This window comes from Neoarius graeffei, chromosome 16 (genome assembly GCF_027579695.1).
Source record: "Neoarius graeffei isolate fNeoGra1 chromosome 16, fNeoGra1.pri, whole genome shotgun sequence".
NCBI lineage: Eukaryota > Metazoa > Chordata > Actinopteri > Siluriformes > Ariidae > Neoarius > Neoarius graeffei.
Window position 1 is genome coordinate 30,513,401 of NC_083584.1, and position 20,127 is coordinate 30,533,527.

Here is a 20,127-nt window from a genome sequence, read left to right on the forward strand (position 1 = left end):
CAGATGACGTCTCTTTCAGGGGAGACCTTGGATTTTCCAACATGACAATGCCAAACCACATACTGCATCAATTACAGCATCATGGCTGCGTAGAAGAAGGGTCCGGGTACTGAACTGGCCAGCCTGCAGTCCAGATCTTTCACCCATAGAAAACATTTGGCGCATCATAAACAGAAGATATGGCAAAAAAGACCCAAGACAGTTGAGCAACTGGAATCCTACATTAGACAAGAATGGGTTAACATTCCTATCCCTAAACTTGAGCAACTTGTCTCCTCAGTCCCCAGACGTTTACAGACTGTTGTAAAGAGAAAAGGGGATGTCTCACAGTGGGAAACATGGCCTTGTCCCAACTTTTTTGAGATGTGGTGTTGTCATGAAATTTAAAATCACCTAATTTTTCTCTTTAAATGATACATTTTCTCAGTTTAAACATTTGATATGTCATCTATGTTCTATTCTGAATAAAATATGGAATTTTGAAACTTCCACATCATTGCATTCCGTTTTTATTTACAATTTGTACTTTGTCCCAACTTTTTTGGAATCAGGGTTGTATATAAACCTGTGATTTGTCTTGCAGCTGTAAATACTGTCAGAGCTGCCATTATAGAAAATTAATCAACACCTTCAGGCCAGATAACAGTGCTGTTGTATGAGGTTTCATACTGCATGATGTTGTAATACATCTCTCAGGTAAACGAGCAGACACAGTGAGGCAGAGACTGGATGAGGTTTTTGAGCAAGCAGTTTGGAGACAGCCATCAGTGGTCCTGTTGGATGACCTAGATCACATGACTGGAGCAGCCACCACGCCTGAGCAGGAGCAGGGCGCAGAGGCAGTGCTGCATCATCACATCGCACAGAGTACTGCATGCCTGCAGCAATACTACACACTATTCGGGGCTTCGTTTGAAACAGTTATCTGATGGAAACGGTGTGTGTGTTGCTCAGGCTTGAAGGATTTGGTGGATGAAGTGGTGGGACGCTCCAGTTTGGTGACTCTGCTGGTCACAGCGCAGAATGAACACACTCTTCACCCAATACTGACTGAAGTACAGGGTTCACACTTCTTTCAGAGCTTTTGTAAAATTCACCCACCTGACCAGGTTAGTTCAGAAAACTGTTCACACGCTACAGGCCTTCACAATCACACTGGTTCACTATCACTAAAATTTAATGGTGTTGCAAGTGCATGTGATGGCACGGTGGTGTAGTGGTTAGCACCGTCGCCTCACAGCAAGAAGGTCCGGGTTTGAGCCCCGTGGCCGGCGAGGGCCTTTCTGTGCGGAGTTTGCATGTTCTCCCCGTGTCTGCGTGGGTTTCCTCCGGGTGCTCCGGTTTCCCCCACAGTCCAAAGACATGCAGGTTAGGTTAATTGGTGGCTCTAAATTGACCGTAGGTGTGAATGTGAGTGTGAATGGTTGTTTGTCTGTATGTGTCAGCCCTATGATGATCTGGCGACTTGTCCAGGGTGTACCCCGCCTCTCGCCCGTAGTCAGCTGGGATAGGCTCCAGCTTGCCTACGACCCTGCACAGGATAAGCGGTTATAGAAAATGGATGGATGGAGAGTATGTGTTAGGTGATATTACAGAATATTTAATTCTTTAAAATAAGTTGTTTTAAAGAGATCTTATTAACAAATAATGTTAACATAATTTTTGTTAATATAATTTAGCCAACAGACCAAAACCCAAATAATGAATTAGTAATTATTTCTCCACCAATGATGGTGTGAACCATGATCCATGGAGTGAACAGATGACAATGAAACTCGTGTTTAAATGTTTCAATACATGACTTTTGCCTTCTTTGATTAGGAATCATTAGTAATTATTGACAGCAATGGATGGAAGCCTTTATTTATCACATGTACACTCAAGCACAGACTTAAGCACTTCTGCATTTAACCCATCTGAAGCAGTGAACACACACATACAAGTGATCAATGAGCACACATGCATACCCAGAGCAATGGGCAGCGAGGGGAGCAGTTGGGGGTTAGGTGCCTTGCTCAAGGGCACTTCAGCCCAACCTCCATGGCTGCCCCATATTAACCTAACCACATGTCTTTGAACTGTGGGGAGTACCCCGGAGGAAACCCACGCAGACACGGGGAGAACATGCAAACTCCACACAGAAAGCCCCCTGTCGGCCACTGGGCTCGAACCCAGAACCTTGTTGCTGCGAGGTGAGTGCTAACCACTCCACCATGATGCTGCCCCAACAATCTTAGCAGGTTTAACTGGACTGGGAAAAGAAAACAAAAGCTGTTTTTATTAAAATCACTTGTAATTAAAGGGCAGTTGTTGGGGCAGCCAATATTTATGCAAAACACATTTTATCTCGTGTTTTATCTAGTTAATTTTAATTAACTCTTTTTAAGAAAAGGAATTGCAAGTAAAGATCAAAATCTGTCCTCCTTTCAGAAATGGGAAGAATTTATGATGTCCTAAACTAAACAGAGAAGGGTCTCAGTTTCGGTCTGATTGCAGATAGACACCTCAAAGCTTTAGAGAAATCAAACAACCAGAATGGCTTTTTACTGTACAGTATTTGGATAAAAGTTGGATAAACATTAAAAAAAAAAACAGCTTTGGTGAGACAGTCACTCATCTCAAATCATCATCTCTAGCCGCTTTATCCTGTCCTACAGGGTCGCAGGCAAGCTGGAGCCTATCCCAGCTGACTACGGGCGAAAGGCGGGGTACACCCTGGACAAGTCGCCAGGTCATCACAGGGCTGACACATAGACACAGACAACCATTCACACTCACATTCACACCTACGGTCAATTTAGAGTCACCAGTTAACCTAACCTGCATGTCTTTGGACTGTGGGGGAAACCGGAGCACCCGGAGGAAACTCACGCGGACACGGAGAGAACATGCAAACTCCGCACAGAAAGGCCCTCGCCAGCCACGGGGCTCGAACCCGGACCTTCTTGCTGTGAGGCGACAGCGCTAACCATTACACTACCGTGCCGCCCCACAGTCACTCATGTCTAATGCTAATAGCTTTATCATTAGAGCATTACAGTTATATAATTGTATATTTTAAATGTTTATTGGCTTTAGAGTTTCAAATTTTTCTGTATTCTGTTCCTTTTCTCACTTCTCAACATGTTAAAATTATTTCATGTTATATTTATAATAGTTTTAATAACTGATGGTAGTTAAGAACGTAAACAAGTTCTTAACAACTGTGTTTTAAAAATGTGTTAAGTTTTCCAAACCAAATAATTCAGAACTTGCTCTACTGCTATACTTCTAAATCCATTAATATCATCTTCACTGAGAAAGCAGATACAGTACAACAAAACCCATAATAGTAGACTGTATAGTATTTGGTTATGATTTTGAGTGAATTATTTGCTTTCTGTCCATGCAATAAATTGGGACTTTTGTCTGTACAGATGCAGAGAGTGGCCATCCTGAGGTCACTGATGACCTGTAAAAACATCATAATTGAAGACGGCTCAGGAATCGTTGATCTGGATGACATAGCTATGAAAACTGAGGGCTATCTTCCACGAGATCTGAACCTACTACTAGACCGAGCCATCCATGCCAGTGCTGTACACAATAGGGGCAACGACAACACTCAAGGAAAGCACCAAGTTACTTTACTGTGGATGTACAGTATGATACATGTTTATCTGAAAGTCTGTGATGTCCCACAGGTGTGTGTTTGAGCAGTGCGGATTTGCATCATGCTCTGCAGGGTTTCACACCTCCTTCTCTGTGGGGGGTGCAGCTGCAGGTGCCCAGCATTGCGGGGATGGAGCAGGTGGGCGGGCTTCATGAGGCACGCCAACTTCTTATGGACACCATCCTACTTCCTGCCAAGGTAAAGCAGAGCTAGAGGTGAAGCTGTGAGTCATTTCCTATAACGTTTTAACAGTCAGTCTGTGCAGGTTTGGATAAAGTCTTGGTGATTGGACATTTTGCCATTAATCTAAACAGATACTTCACTGAGTTTCTATTATTAGACCTCCAAGCTGTCAGTGCTAATCTACAGCATGGTGTGTTGCAGTACCCGCTGCTCTTCTCCAGTCTGCCTATTCGTCATCGCTCTGGTGTGCTGCTCTATGGAGCACCTGGCACGGGGAAAACCCTACTGGCTGGAGCTGTTGCCAAGGAGAGTGGCATGAACTTTATTAGCATTAAGGTGAGAATGTATGATTTTATTAATGCTACCATCATCCGTTAAAGTGACTGAAAGCCTCTTATTTATTATAAGATTTTGAAGAATACCAGTAATGCATGACTGTAAGTGCCAATAAAATTGCAATTGCCTATAAAAGTATAGGAAAGCACGAGAGCGGTATGAGCTCATTTCATGGTGAGGAGGTCTCTGCTGTTTTTATAGATGTAGCTGTTTCCCTTCCTGTGCTGCTATTATTCACACTTTAGCATGGCTGAGTGTATAGTAGGAGTTTTCAAGGCGATTATTGTGTGTACATTAGGCTGCATCAGTTGCCCTCACTTTCATAAAATCTGATGCATTTTTGTCTGGGTGTTCATTTTCACCAATAAAGACATCCTGTAAAATTTTTTGACCATATTCAAAAGTCTAATGGTGGCACCATGAGGTTCATTTTTTGCCAAAAAACGCTTATTTTATGTTTTCACGTAAGGTTTGAATCACAATGTTGGACTCCATTTATTGATTTCTTGTGACCCAGAGATCATGTTAAGAACCTTTGCAAGGGATTGAGAAGCATTAATGTGATTCATAATACATTTGTATTGTTTAAAGGGGTACCAAATATAATATATACAGTTGCTGATGTGACAAAGTAACGTATTCTTAAGTATTCTATCAAATTTATATACTAGAAAACAACGAAATATCTTGGTAATTGTAAATATAATAGTCGGTACGCTAAACGGCACAAGAGTCGCCATTTTTAAAAGACCGTGACGTCAGCCCTACCCACTGCACTAGGAGAGAAGCGTGTAATCATGGCGTCGGGCGCATCAAGTGAAAGCGACAGCTCTGTCGAATCATACGAAGAGATCCCGCAAAAGACACGTCTGGAGGATCATTATGCTTTCCATCGGTCCTGTTATTACACCCGAAAGCAACACACTGTGGCATTGTGTAGCCGATCACTTACAATTCATCCTACTTTCCGATTCACACGTGCTAGTCCCAACCTCAGTGAGCCAACACAACTGGGCACATACATACGTCATGAGTGTTACGCAGAGAAAATGAACGTGCATTCTGATTGGATAAAATTAATATCATGGCGGGCTGTTCAAACTGCGGAAATAGTTTGCTCGAGCTACTTTCAAAACACTATAACTTTCCAACCTTAGAACAAAAAACTTTTGTAAGTCTTGAATAAGGTTCGTTAATGTGTGTTTTATTGTTATATTTACTGTATATATTGCCCTCTGTTCCCCTTTAAAAGTAGTTGAACAATGATTCAATGAACAGCTAAAACTCAAACTGTGCTTGATAATATATTTAGAATATGTACTAAAAATGTGTATCTAAGATATTTGGTATACTCTATAAGATGCCATAATGTTTCATGAAAAGTGATCAAAATTTTGTCATAAAAGTCATAAAATAGCAGCTTTTTCCATAACTTTGAGCTCCTGGTGCCACCATTAAACTTTTGAATTTTTTCAAAATATTTCACCCAGTGTGTTTTCTTACCAAAAGGAGCATAAAAACAAAAATGCATCATGATCGGAGGAACTTTTCATTTTTAGGGGGCAACTGATGCACCCTAGTGTGCATCCTGAAAAAAAAATATTGCTTGAAGGCTGAAGACTTTGAGTAAAACAAAACCTGAACATCTCGTGTTAATAGACTTCTAGGTTTCATCAGAAGAAACACTCGTTACATTCAAAAATGTCTCTGTGAGGCGAACGCTGTATCTCACTCTTGTTCGTGCTCATTTTGGATATGCAGCACAAATATGGGCACCACCGTCTACTGAACTGATATCAAGAGTAGAAACGACACAACGACACACCACCAAATACATCCTTAAGCTGCCATTCTTATCCACAGTCTCTTACAGTTCAAGACTGAAAACTCTACTACCAATGACTTACTGGCACGAATATCTAGACATTTTTTTTTTCCTTTAAAATGACCCATGGCCTGGTACATATGAAGTCCAGCCTATTACCTGTTCTAGACTAGCAGGATTGACTTAAGTGCCCTTGAGCAAGGCACCTAACCCCCAACCGCTCCGGCAAGAGTGGTGGCGTACCTTGTGTCTGATTAGCCAAAGAAAAACTGATGATGTGATCATCAGTTCGGGCATTGAACCCGACCAACTGACTGACTATTACCTGTTCCTCACTGTACACGACCAACAAGATCATCAAGCAGCAACGTTGTCAAGTACACAGTACGTCAATGCAAGACTTCTACATACCAGAAATCATACGGAATCAGGACAGCCAGAATATGGAACGCTCTGGCTGATGAACTAAACCTGAACACGGATAAACTGAACTCATTTAAATGTGTCATGCTACGCTACTACTTTACATCACTGGGCAACTACAATTGTAACGATCCACATACTCGTACTTTTAAGACCGTTTGTTTGAAATGTAACTCTTGCAGAAGCCTTGCTCTCTCTACTTCTTGTTTAGTTATTTAATGTAAAACTTAACGTGTTTTATATATTCTATTTATATTTAATCATCAATATTTATACATTGATATACAATCACCTGCAGTAATTGGCTTAACACTCGTGCAGTATCCCTGTCATATTTTTTTTGTGTTATTTATTTATTTATTGATTTGATTGTTATATATTTCCTGTTTGACATATTGTAAAATTTACAAACTATATAATTATATATGACGAAGCTAATAAAATAAACATTACCTCTAAAAGGTATGCCATATGGGGGCGGCACGGTGGTGTAGTGGTTAGGACTGTCGCCTCGCAGCAAGAAGATCCTGGGTTCGAGCCCAGCGACCGGCGAGGGCTTTTCTGTGTGGAGTTTGCATGTTCTCCCCATATCCGCGTGGGTTTCCTCCGGGTGCTCCGGTTTCCCCCAAAGACATGCAGGTTAGGCTAATTGGTGGCTCTAAATTGACCATAGGTGTGAATGGTTGTTTGTCTCTGTGTCGGCCCTGCGATGACCTGGCGACTTGTCCAGGGTGTACCCCGCCTCTCACCCATAGTTAGCTGGGATAGGCTCCAGCTTGCCTGCGACCCTGTAGGACAGGATAAGCAGCGACAGATAATGGATGGTATGCCATATGCTGATAATTTAATTTCTTTTTGTGTGAATGTTTGTTGGATTGTTTACCTGTGTGAAATGTCACCATCTTAGTCAACCTGATTGATTGATTAAACTTCTCTCGGTGTTCTTCCAGGGACCGGAGCTGCTCAGCAAGTACATTGGTGCTAGTGAGCAGGCTGTGAGGAACGTGTTTCAGAGGTTTGTATCATAATCCTCCAAAACATTCAATTCGCAAGTTATGCCACAGCATTTTGCCAGCAGTTGCAATGTTTAATTTCTTAATGAATGATATGTTGCATGTTTAACGGTTAATAATTAGAGTTAATGTTGTGGAATATCCAAGAGACACATTAGTTCCTGTTTTCACCTATGTTATAGCTGTGATGCACATAAATCGAGGCCCTCACTAGTCTGTCTCTCTCTCTCACACCCTTTTTTTCTCTCACAGACTCACTCTCTGTCTGTCTGTCTCTCTCTCTCTCTCTCTCTCTCTCTCACTCAAAATGCAGCCTGTCATTTTACCAAGAACCCAAACGACATAAACTGCTCAGTCCTCTAATGATTACAACTGAGACTCCTTCCTTAAATGTTAAACAAATGTCTCCGAACGAACATGTTTTTTTTAATCAGTTTATTATTACTTTTAGATGATGTGGAACATCCACCGTACCAGTCCCTGTGCCTGTGTACAAGCTGTTTCTATAGAAACAATAATGTCTTCGAATGAGGACATTGATATTAACCTATCGCTCATATTACAGCCAGAAATACTGTCAGAGCTGTGCTGGTATATGAAAATAATGCACACCTACTGACCAATCAGATTCAAGTATTCAACCATGCTGTAGTATAAATTCTATTATTTTCTCTACTTGTTTTTCGGTTTACTGTAGAGCACAAGCAGCTAAGCCCTGTATCCTTTTCTTTGATGAGTTTGACTCCCTGGCACCACGCAGAGGACATGACAGCACAGGGGTCACTGACCGAGTGGTAAACCAGCTGCTCACACAGCTGGATGGAGTAGAGGGGCTGCAGGGTGAGTAGGAGAGCAACTTAATGTTTTTTTTATTTAACATATGCAGTGACACGATTCATTTTAATTATTTATAGACTACTGTGCATGCATGTTGTATAATAGAGAAGGTATAACAGCAATGAGCTACAGTGGTGCTTGAAAATTTGTGAACCCTTTAGAATTTATGTTTCTGCATAAATATGACCTAAAACATCAGATTTTCACACAAGTCCTAAAAGTAGATAAAGAGAACCCAGTTAAACAAATGAGACAAAAATATTATACTTGGTCATTTATTTATTGAAGAAAATGATCCAATACTACATATCTGTGAGTGGCAAAAGTATGTGAACCTTTGCTTTCAGTATCTGGTGTGACCCCCTTGTGCAGCAATAACTGCAACTAAACGTTTCCGGCAACTGTTGATCAGTCCTACACACCGGCTTGGAGGAATTTTAGCCCATTCCTCTGTACAGAACAGCTTCAACTCTGGGATGTTGGTGGGTTTCCTCACATGAACTGCTCGCTTCAGGTCCTTCCACAACATTTCAATTGGATTAAGGTCAGGACTTTGACTTGGCCATTCCAAAACATTAACTTTATTCTTCTTTAACCATTCTTTGGTAGAACGACTTGTGTGCTTAGGGTCGTTGTCTTGCTGCATGACCCACCTTCTCTTAAGATTCAGTTCATGGACAGATGTCCTGACATTTTCCTTTAGAATTCGCTGGTATAATTCAGAATTCATTGTTCCATTAATGATGGCAAGCCGTCCTGGCCCAGATGCAGCAAAACAGGCCCAAACCATGATACTACCACCACCATGTTTCACAGATGGGATAAGGTTCTTATGCTGGAATGCAGTGTTTTCCTTTCTCCAAACATAGCGCTTCTCATTTAAACCAAAAAGTTCTATTTTGGTCTCCTCCGTCCACAAAACGTTTTTCCAATAGCCTTCTGGCTTGTCCACGTGATCTTTAGCAAACTGCAGAGCAGCAATGTTCTTTTTGGAGAGCAGTGGCTTTCTCCTTGCAACCCTGCCATGCACACCATTGTTGTTCAGTGTTCTCCTGATGGTGGACTCATGAGCATTAACCATAGCCAATGTGAGAGAGGCCTTCAGTTGCTTAGAAGTTACCCTGGGGCCCTTTTAGAGGCCCTTTGGGTGGCACGGTGGTGTAGTGGTTAGCACAGTCGCCTCCCAGCAAGAAGATTCCATGTTTGAACCCAGTGGATGGCGAGGGCATTTCTGTGTGGAGTTTGCATGTTCTCCCCATGTCTGCGTGGGTTTCCTGCGGGTGCTCCAGTTTCCCCCACAATCCAAAGACATGCAGTTAGGTTGACGTGGGGTGGCCTTGGGCTGAGGTGCCCTTGAGCAAGGTACCTGACCCCTGACTGCTCCCCGGGCACTCTGGTGTGGCTGCCCACTGCTCTGAGTGTGTGTGCGTGTGTTCACTGCTTCAGATGGGTTAAATGCAGAGGATGAATTTCACTGTGCTTGAAGTATGCATGTGACCAAATAAAGGTTTCTTCTTTATGACCTCACCGACTATTACATGCCTTGCTCTTGGAGTGATCTTTGTTGGTCGACCACTCCTGGGGAGGGTAACAATTGTCTTGAAATTCCTCCATTTATACACAATCTGTCTGACTGTGGATTGGTGGAGTCCAAACTCTTTAGAGATGGTTTTGTAACCTTTTCCAGCCTGATGAGCATCAACAACGCTTTTTCTGAGGTCCTCAGAAATCTCCTTTGCTTGTGCCATGATACACTTCCACAAACGTGTTGTGAAGGTCAGACTTTGATAGATCCCTGTTCTTTAAATAAAACAGGGTGCCCACTCACACCTGATTTCAGTCAATGGGATTACAAACACCTGACTCTAATTTCACTTTCAAATTTACTGCCAATCCTAGAGGTTCACATCCTTTTGCCACTCACAGATATGTAATATTGGATCATTTTCCTCAATAAATAAATGACCAAGTATATTTTTGTCTCATTTGTTTAACTGGGTTCTCTTTATCTACTTTTAGGACTTGTGTGAAAATCTGATGTTGTTTTAGGTCATATTTATGCAGAAATATAGAAAATTCTAAAGGGTTCACAAACTTTCAAGCACCACTGTAGTTTTTATATCATTTAGTTATGAGCACAGGTCTTCATAATACTATTTATCCTATTTAAGTGTTTATTAATGCTAGTAAGTAGCCTTTGGAAAAGCAAAATAGACTTAAACATCACTCCACTTCATGATGCTTCTTTAGTTTTTGTTAATGCTTGAAAACACATAAGCGCAGGAGATGTTCCCACAAATATTTCGACAATCTATATGCGTCTGTATGTTTTATTTATCTCAGGAGTGTACGTGCTGGCAGCCACCAGTCGTCCTGATCTGATCGACCCTGCACTGCTGAGGCCTGGACGGCTGGACAAGACCCTGTACTGCCCTCCTCCAGACCTGGTCAGTCTTACATGACTTACTGAAAATGGACTCTGGCTTAATAAAATAGAATACATGAATGAGATGCATGGATTATCATTTGACTAAAAGCTTTAGCTGATTCGAGCCATTCATTATTTATTGATTTTGGCGTACGACAAAATTTTTTTGACGTAAGAAACCAGTTTTCCTTAACTAGTCTCTACAGCTTCCCATTTAAACCATGATATTATGGAAAGAGATTTTTATTCAAGGGCATAAGCCTGAGTAACATAGGGAGGCAATGATGAAATATGTTTGTAGCCTGGCATTTGCACTCTTCACTCTGATGGTTATGCAATCAATGTTTATGTGGTAATAGGCATGACTTATGAGCATTATTACCTTCAGGAAGCCAGGCTGGAGATACTAAAGGCGCTGACTCACGCTGTGCCACTGGCTGCAGATGTGGACTTGGAGCAGATCGCTGTTGCCACCGAGCTGTACACAGGAGCCGACCTGAAAGGCCTGTTATACAATGCTCAGCTGGAGGCCATTCACAGCAGTCTGGGACCTAGCTTGCTGGCTGTGAGTCTTACACTCAGAACTTTATGAAGGCTTCATTATGGCATAGGCTTGTCTATACTTAGCTTGTCTTCAAGAGCAAAAGGAAAAAGACGTTTTAGAATTTGGCAACCTTTTTGTCCCAAAGCTGCTTCTCTAACCATGGCCTAATGGTTAGAGAAGCAGCTTTGGGACCAAAAGGTTGCCAGTTCGATTCCCTGGACCAGCAGGAATGGCTGAAGTGCCCTTGAGCAAGGCACCTAACCCCCAACTGCTCCCCAGGCTGCTCTGGATATGTTGTATGTTGCTCTGGATAAGAGTGTTTGCTAAATGCCTGGAATGAAATGGAATGTAGATAAAAATAATTGATGCTTAAAAATCAATTTATGTCCCATAGTAACGATGGACATTAATACCTTTCCTAATTCTGTTAACAGAGATGATATGCAAACATTTTTTTAGAGCACTTATGTAGTGGTTCATTACTAAGCTTGACTCAGAAACCACTTTCCCCATATGTTTCTTAACTAAATACTGTAATAATAAGCTTTTGTGTGGTAAAAACAGGAAATAAATGAACAACCTCCTCCCCCCAGTTGAGAACACTAAAAAGGTCAGTATTTCCTCCATTACGGTACAGGATTTGGGCTCAGGATCAGACAGCGAGGTAAGCGTCTCATCGCTGATCTTCCTGAACCACAGCAGTGGCTCTGATGACTCTGCAGGAGAGACTGAGGCTGGCATGGACACTTCTGCAGTGGCACTGGAGCACAGTGAGATTCCCATGGAAGACTTGAACCACAACATCTGGCGTCTCTACTTTGGCAGCTCATTTGAATTAGAGCTGGGCCACCATTCACCATCTGAGCTTGTAAGAATCACCTTTAGTCTACTTGGACGTAGTCTGGTTTAATTTAGTCTTCATTAGATTTAACTGAGAGCTAAGCAGCTGTAATTGAGGACACACAGACAGTAGCTTAAAATCTCTGGAACCTGTATTCACATGGTTTAAAACACTGGTATTAGAAATGGTGATGATAAGCAGAGAGCTGCCCAACCGTTGTTATGACATCTGAGAATGTTTCTGATATCATGCATGCTAATGGACAGAAAATACAGTGTCTTGCAAAAGTATTCATCCCCCTTGGTGTTTTTCCTGTTTTGTCGCATTACAAGCTGGAATTAAAATGGATTTTTGGGAGGTTAGCACCATTTGATTTACACAACATGCCTACCGTAGGGGGCTGGTGCAGTGTAGATTGGGCGGCAGTCGAAGGCAGGGGCCTCGACGACCTGATCCCCAAACACAGCGGCTAGCTGTTGGGACATGGAATGTCACTTTGCTGGGGGGGAAGAGCCTGAGCTTGTGCGGGAGGTTGAGAGGTACGAGCTAGAGATAGTCGGGCTCACCTCCACGCACAGCTTGGGCTCCGGAACCCAGCTCCTCGAGAAGGGCTGGACTCTCCACTTCTCTGGTTAATGGCGGCGGGCTGGTGTGGGCTTGCTTATAGCTCCCCAACTCAGCCACCATGTGTTGGAGTTTACCTCAGTGAACGAGAGGGTTGCCTCTCTGCGCCTTAGGATCGGGGAGAGGGCTCTTGCTGTTGTTTGTGCCTACGGGCCGAATAGCAGTATAGAGTATCAGGCCTTCTTGGAGTCCCTGGAAGAGGTACTGAGAGGTGCTCAGACTGTGGACTCCATTGTTCTACTGGGGGACTTCAACGCTCACGTGGGTGACGACAGTGACACCTGGAGGGGCGTGATTGGGAGGAACGGCCTCCCCGATCTGAACCCGAGTGGTGTTTTGTTATTGGACTTCTGTGCTAGTCACGGTTTGTCCATAACAAACACCATGTTTGAGCATAGGGGTGTCCATAAGTGCATGTGGCACCAGGACACCTTAGGTCGGAGGTCGATGATCGACTTTGTCGTTTCATCTGATCTCCGGCCCTATGTCTTGGACACTCGGGTGAAGAGAGGGGCTGAGCTGTCAACTGATCACCACCTGGTGGTGAGTTGGATCCGCTGGCGGAGGAGGAAGTCGGACAGACCTGGCAGGCCCAAACGTATGGTGAGGGTCTGCTGGGAATGTCTGGCCGAGCACTCTGTCGGGGAGGTCTTTAACTCCCACCTCTGGGAGAGCTTCTCCCAGCTTCCAAGGGAGGCGGGGGACATTGAGTCTGAGTGGACCATGTTCTCTGCCTCCATTGTCGACGCGGCTGTTCGGAGCTGTGGCCGCAAGGTCTCCGGTGCCTGTCGTGGCGGCAATCCCCGAACCCAGTGGTGGACACTGGAAGTAAGGGATGCTGTCAAGTTGAAGAAGGAGTCCTATCGGGCCAAGTTGGCCTCCGGGACTCCTGAGGCAGCTAATGGGTATTGGTAGGCCAGGCGTGCCGCAGCCCGGGCAGTTGCGGAAGCAAAAACACAGAACTGGGAGGAGTTCGGTGAGGCCATGGAGGACGACTATTGGTCGGCCTCGAAGAAATTCTGGCAAACCGTCCGGCGCCTCAGGAGGGGAAAGCAGTACTCTGCCAACACTGTTTACAGTGCGGGTGGGGAGCTGTTGACCTCGACTGGGGACATTGTCGGCCGGTGGAAGGAATACTTCGAGGATCTTCTCAATCCCACTGTCACGTCTTCCATTGAGGAAGTGGAGGCTGATGACTCAGAGGTGGACTCGTCCATTACCCAAGCCGAAGTCACTGAGGTGGTGAGCAAGCTCCTCGGTGGCAGGGCACTGGGGGTGGATGAGATCCGCCCCGAATATCTCAAGTCTCTGGATGTTGTGGGGCTGTCTTGGCTGACATGCATCTGCAACATCGCGTGGCGGTTGGGGACAGTGCCTTTGGAGTGGCAGACTGGGGTGGTGGTCCCTCTTTTTAAGAAAGGGGACCGGAGAGTGTGCTCCATTTATAGGGGAATCACACTTCTCAGCCTCCCAGGGAAGGTTTACTCCAGGGTACTGGAGAGGAGAATTTGGCCAATAGTTGAACCTCGGATCCAGGAGGAGCAATACAGTTTTCATCCTGGTTGCGGAACACTGGACCAGCTCTATACCCTTCATAGGGTGCTCGAGGGTTCATGGGAGTTTGCCCAACCAGTCCACATGTGCTTTGTGGATTTGGAGAAGGCATTCAACCATGTCCCTCGTGGTATTCTGTGGTGGGTGCTTCGGGAGTATGGGGTTTGGGGCTCTTTGCTAAGGGCTGTCCGGTCCCTGTACGAACGGAGCAGGAGTCTGGTTCGCATTGCCGGCAGCAAGTCAGACCTGTTCCCAGTGCATGTTGGACTCCGGCAGGGCTGCCTCAAGTGGAGGAGTTTAAGTATCTCAGGATCTTGTTCACGAGTGAGGGAAGGATGGAGTGTGAGATCGACAGGCGGATTGGTGCAGCCTCCGCAGTGATGCGGTTGCTTTATCGGTCCGTCGTGGTGAAGAAGGAGCTGAGCCAAAAGGCAAAGCTCTCAATTTACCGGTTGATCTACGTTCCGACTCTCACTTATGGTCATGAGCTTTGGGTAATAACCGAAAGAACAAGATTGCGGATACAAGCGGCCAAAATGAGTTTCCTTCGCAGGGTGGCTGGGCGCTCCCTTAGGGTGAGAAGCACAGTCACTCGGGAGGAGCTTGGAGTAGAGCCGCTGCTCCTCCACATCAACAGGAATCAGTTGAGGTGGCTTGGGCATCTTTTTCGGATGCCTCCTGGACGCCTCCCTGGGGAGGTGTTCCAGGCATGTCCCCCTGGGAGGAGGCCCCGGGGAAGACACAGGACACGCTGGAGGGACTATGTCTCTCGGCTGGCCTGGGAACGCCTCGGTGTTCTTCCCGAGGAGCTGGCCGAGGTGTCTGGGGAAAGGGAAGTTTGGGCTTCCATGCTCAGATTGCTGCCTCTGCGACCCGACCCCGGATAAGCGGAAGGAGACGAGACAAACATGCCTACCACTTTAAAAGTGCAAATAATTGTTTTATTGTGACACAAACAATAATTAAGATGAAAAAACAGAAATCTGGTTTGTGCATAGGTATCCCCCCCCATAAAAAAAGAAAAAGTCAATACTTGGTAGAGTCACCTTTTGCTGCAGTTACAGCTGCAAGTCTCTTGGGGTATGTCTCTATTAGCTTAGCACATCTAGCTACTGGGATTTTTGCCCATTCCTCAAGGCAAAACTGCTCCAACTCCTTCACGTTAGATGGGTTGTGTTGGTCTACAGCAGTCATCAAGTTATGCCACAGATTTTCAATTGGATTGAGGTCTGGGCTTTGACCAAACAATTCCAAGATATTTAAATGTTTCCCTTTAAACCACTCCAGTGTAGCTTTAGCTGTATGTTTAGGGTCATTGTACTAGTGGAACATGAACCTTTGTCCCAGTCTCGAACCTTTGGCTGACTCAAACAGGTTTTCCTCCAGAATTGCCCTGTGTGTAGTGCCATCCATCTTTCCTTCAGTCCTGACCAGCTTTCCCGTTCTTGTAGATGAAAAATATCCCCACAGCATGATGCTGCCACCAACATGCTTCACTGTAGGAATGGTGTTCTCAGGGTGTTGGGTTTGCGCCACACATGGCATTTCCCATGATGGCCAAAAAGATCAATTTTAGTCTCATTTGACCAGAGAATCTTCGTCCATGTGTTTGAGGAGCCTGCCACATGCTGTTGGGCAAACTCCAAACGTGTTTTCTTAAGCAGTGACTTTTTTTCTAGACACTCTTCCATAAATCCCCACTCTGTGGAGTGTACAGCTTAAAGTGGTCCTATGGACAGATCCTCCCACCTCTGCTGTTGCATCTCTGATTAATGCCCTCCTTGCCCGGTCTGCGAGTTTTGGTGGGCAGCCTTCTCTTGTCAGGTTTGTAGTGGTGCCATATTCTTTCCATCTTGCTATAATGGATTTAATGGTGCTCACTAGGATATTCAAAGTTTGGGATATTATTATTATTATTATTATTATTATTTTTTTTTTTTTTTTTTTATAACCCAACCCTGATCTATACTTCTTCCCAACTTTGTCTCTGACCTGTTTGAAGGCTCCTTGGTTTTCATATTGCTTGCTTAGTTGTGTTGCAGAGTCAGGGTCCTTCCAGAACAGGCTGATTTTATACAGACATCACGTGACAGATCAGTGCTTTGACTGCACACAGGTGGATCTTAGTCAACTAATTATGTGACTTAGGAAGTGAATTGGTTGGACCAGCTCTTATTTAGGGGTTTCATACGAAAGGAGGTGAATACCTATGTACACTCCAGATTTCTGGGTTGTTGTTTTTTTTCATCTTAATTATTGCTTGTGTCACAATAAAACAACAATTTGCACCTTTAAAGTGGTAGGCATATTGTGTAAATCAAATGGTGCTCACCCTCCAAAAATCCATTTTAATTCCAGCTTGTAATGTGACCAAACAAGACAAACACCAAGGGGGATGAATACTTTTGCAAGACACTGTATGATTTTTTTTTTTTTATTACTGTAACCTCGCTTTGAAGAATGGGCATTCCATATTGTCTCTTTCACCCAGCTGCAAATGGCTCCATAGTCTTTAAAAAATGGTATTAGGCATAACATGTTTGAGACCCCATTTTCTGCAGATCATGCTGATGGATGACATAAGCAGAACAACAGAAAGTTTGTCATTTGGGGATCTTCATCATATAGTCTGATACAGAGAACACACAGTCACAGTCTGTCACACAGTCTGTTATAAAATTCAGCCAAGATTTGTTTGGGATCTTACAGTGTGACCTATAATAATCTTAAAAGTCTACTGTAAGCACGCACACGCAAACCAGCTTAAGGCCAGGCCATGTTAATTATTCTAATACAATCTGTATTAGGTTACTGCTCATAATTTTTTTTTTTAATTATTATTTTTTATTTTTGGGGGGCGGGGCTCTGTCTTCTCCACTCCCAGAATTCACAGTGCGTCTCTGTCCCCAACTCCACCACACATGAGCTGACCGGTGCATCAGCAAGGGACGTGACTTTCCTCCGGGGCCCAGTGCTCATGTCCTCTGTGCAGCAGGGCTTCCAGGAACTGAACCCTGAACAAGCTGAGCGCCTGAGATCTGATCTCAACACCATCAAAAGCAGCTATCGCAGAAGCCCAGTCAGTTAAAGACATACACACATGCCATAATGATAAAAATCATGATTTGTTTGCCATAGGTTCCATCCAGAATGCCATATGCAGCTCTTATTGTTGTGTGTGTTTATAGGAGGACACCAGTTTGGGACAGACAGGTCCCATTAAACCTGTGGTTCTGATATGTCAGTCTCACCTCACATCAGCACTGGCTAACACTAGAGCCTCTGTCAGTAGACAGGACTGGAGGAGGTATACTGAACTGTAAGTAACTTTGATTTACCAGCATTTTGTTGGTTTGTTTACACAGTATATCCAAAAATAGTCACAATTTGACATTTTATTTTTGTGCTTATGTGGGTGACACTGCAGCTACGAGTCATTTGGGGCTTTGAGAGAAGGCAAGTCTCAGAATGCTGTGCTGTTTACACCAGGACAGCGAGTAACTCTGGCCTAATGAGGACACACACAGAGCATATTTACCAATTCCCGAATGGACGTCAAAGCTGCACTCTGACCTGTTTGAAATAAGCAACATGGTCACGTATTATATGTTTGGATAACATATTCACACTTGAATAACAAGTAAATAGTTTTGCGAGGTTAGAAGATTTAATTGTCCTTGATTTAAGTTAACTAGAGATTTTAATAATTGTAATATATTTCAGAAATGCTTAAAGGTTTTTGATTTAAGCAACTATATAATCAAGGAACTGCTATGTAAACATTTGATTCTCTAACTTAATTAAATTAATTTTGATTTACTGTATTTTTAAAAACGATTTTTTTTTTTTTTTACACACAGTAAGCTGCCAATGGAAACACAGCCATCAAATCTGGGCATGTTGTTTACAAAAGTGTCATCTGTCTGCTTATTGAAGCAAAACCAATTGCTTAATAAACCAGGCCTTGTTCACTTTCCCAAATGAATCTTAATATTTTGCACATATTTATGAAGCCCAGTAGATGGCAACATCATCCAACAGACAGGGCTGGGTTTCCCAAAAGCCTCTTAACGCTAAGAGCATCTTCACTAGGAGAGAGAGTGTTCATTGTGATGCTTGCACGACCATTTTACGATGATCTTTGTGCTATGATGCTTTTGGGAAACCCACCCCCAGAACAGTTTAAAGTAGCAGTGTCCAGTCTTTTCCACTTAGTTATAAAGAAATACTGGAGCCACATCAGTCCTGTGCAGCCACACTCAAGTACCCCTGGATCTCATTCTCATCTCATTATCTCTAGCCGCTTTATCCTGTTCTACAGGGTCGCAGGCAAGCTGGAGCCTATCCCAGCTGACTACGGGCGAAAGGCGGGGTACACCCTGGACAAGTCGCCAGGTCATCACAGGGCCGACACATAGACACAGACAACCATTCACACTCACATTCACACCTACGCTCAATTTAGAGTCACCAGTTAACCTAACCTGCATGTCTTTGGACTGTGGGGGAAACTGGAGCACCCGGAGGAAACCCACGCGGACACGGGGAGAACATGCAAACTCCACACAGAAAGGCCCTCGCCGGCCATGGAGCTCGAACCCAGGACCTTCTTGCTGTGAGGCGACAGCGCTAACCACTACACCACCGTGCCGCCCGTACCCCTGAATGCAGAACCAAAACTCCAGGATATGCAGTTGAACCAAAAGTCTAAAGGGTGAAAAGAGTTTGGTATATTTCAGGCTGGATAAGTGCTTTCGTTGTTCCATGTTGTATAGCGTCTTGTGCATTAGGGTTAGCAGTTAGGCTTATAGGAGGACTTGGATCAGGAGGAGGACTATCTTGCAACACACCAACCCTTTGTGGATAAGATTGGACACTACTGCTTTAAAGGAGAACTGAAGTCATTTTTAAAATTGCTTTATTTCTTAATTAACGTGTTATTCAATTCCGTTTTCAGTTTTAGTAACCTTATATCGTGACTCGTATTGGCAACTAACTGCAATTAAATATTATACTTATCGGCCTATTCGGTTTTTAGCCATGTTGAATTTAGTTCGTTTGGTCCACGGCAGGCGTCGCTTATCCGCGCGATCTTCACGAGACTTGTGCGAGACTTCGAAACGTGAAGTGTCAGACAGGTGTCCGTGCCGCCATTTTGAAAACTGTTTTCCAAATGAAATATTGCACAAAAACGAGTTTAAATGATGATTACTGCCTACTTTTTTCAAACTTTCCTGATTGCTATCAAAACAAACAAAACTTCCAGCTTGATTACATCAGCATTCGAAAGAGGGCACGCGCGTCTTTTGACAACGTTGACAGATGTTGGTCACTTTGATTTCTGCTGTACGTTTTACTTCCGTCCTACGATGTCTCGCACAGGGCTCAACGAATCTCGTTTACGGCCATTGCTTTGACATATGGACTGATATATTACAGAGCATATTTCAAACACTCATAACTTGCTATAGCAGTGACAAAATAGCTGTCAGAAATGCATTCCTATATTTAATAAAATGAGAAATAGAATTTTGATAATAGAAAATTTGCTTTTAGTTCTTCTTTAAAGTATGTCTTGGGTTCATCCAGTGCACAATTTGCCATCTTTTAAAAAGCCCACCAGACTTGATCTCTCATTCATAGACTTTTTACTTTAGCCAGCTTCATGAAATCCTTCTGAAAATGTGATAGAAGTACTAGAAGTATCCTTCTAAAGCTTTTTTTAGTGCTTCTTCATGGTTCTCAACAGACTAGAGTTCTCTCAACATTTCGGTTTATAGGTCCTGTTCAAAGCATGCGGTCCATTCACTTTGCCTCAGGGTTTTTTTTGTTTTGTTTTTGTTTTTCAGAATTTGATGCACATCTTT

General features: G+C 43.6%; 1 protein-coding gene across 1 annotated transcript in view; it reads left to right on the top strand.

Moving 5' to 3' along the window:
• Positions 1-18,241, top strand: part of pex1 (peroxisomal biogenesis factor 1) — a 29,116-nt gene extending 10,875 nt beyond the window's left edge. Inside the window, exons 12-24 of the mRNA XM_060942769.1 lie at positions 697-867; positions 955-1,109; positions 3,417-3,612; positions 3,687-3,850; positions 4,037-4,171; positions 7,370-7,434; positions 8,130-8,272; positions 10,613-10,716; positions 11,086-11,262; positions 11,879-12,109; positions 17,145-17,339; positions 17,449-17,579; positions 17,688-18,241. Of these exons, the coding sequence (XP_060798752.1) occupies positions 697-867; positions 955-1,109; positions 3,417-3,612; positions 3,687-3,850; positions 4,037-4,171; positions 7,370-7,434; positions 8,130-8,272; positions 10,613-10,716; positions 11,086-11,262; positions 11,879-12,109; positions 17,145-17,339; positions 17,449-17,579; positions 17,688-17,772 (1,952 nt within the window). The 3' untranslated portion in view covers positions 17,773-18,241. The remainder of the gene's footprint in view (positions 1-696; positions 868-954; positions 1,110-3,416; positions 3,613-3,686; positions 3,851-4,036; positions 4,172-7,369; positions 7,435-8,129; positions 8,273-10,612; positions 10,717-11,085; positions 11,263-11,878; positions 12,110-17,144; positions 17,340-17,448; positions 17,580-17,687) is intronic.
• Positions 18,242-20,127: the final 1,886 nt, after the last annotated feature.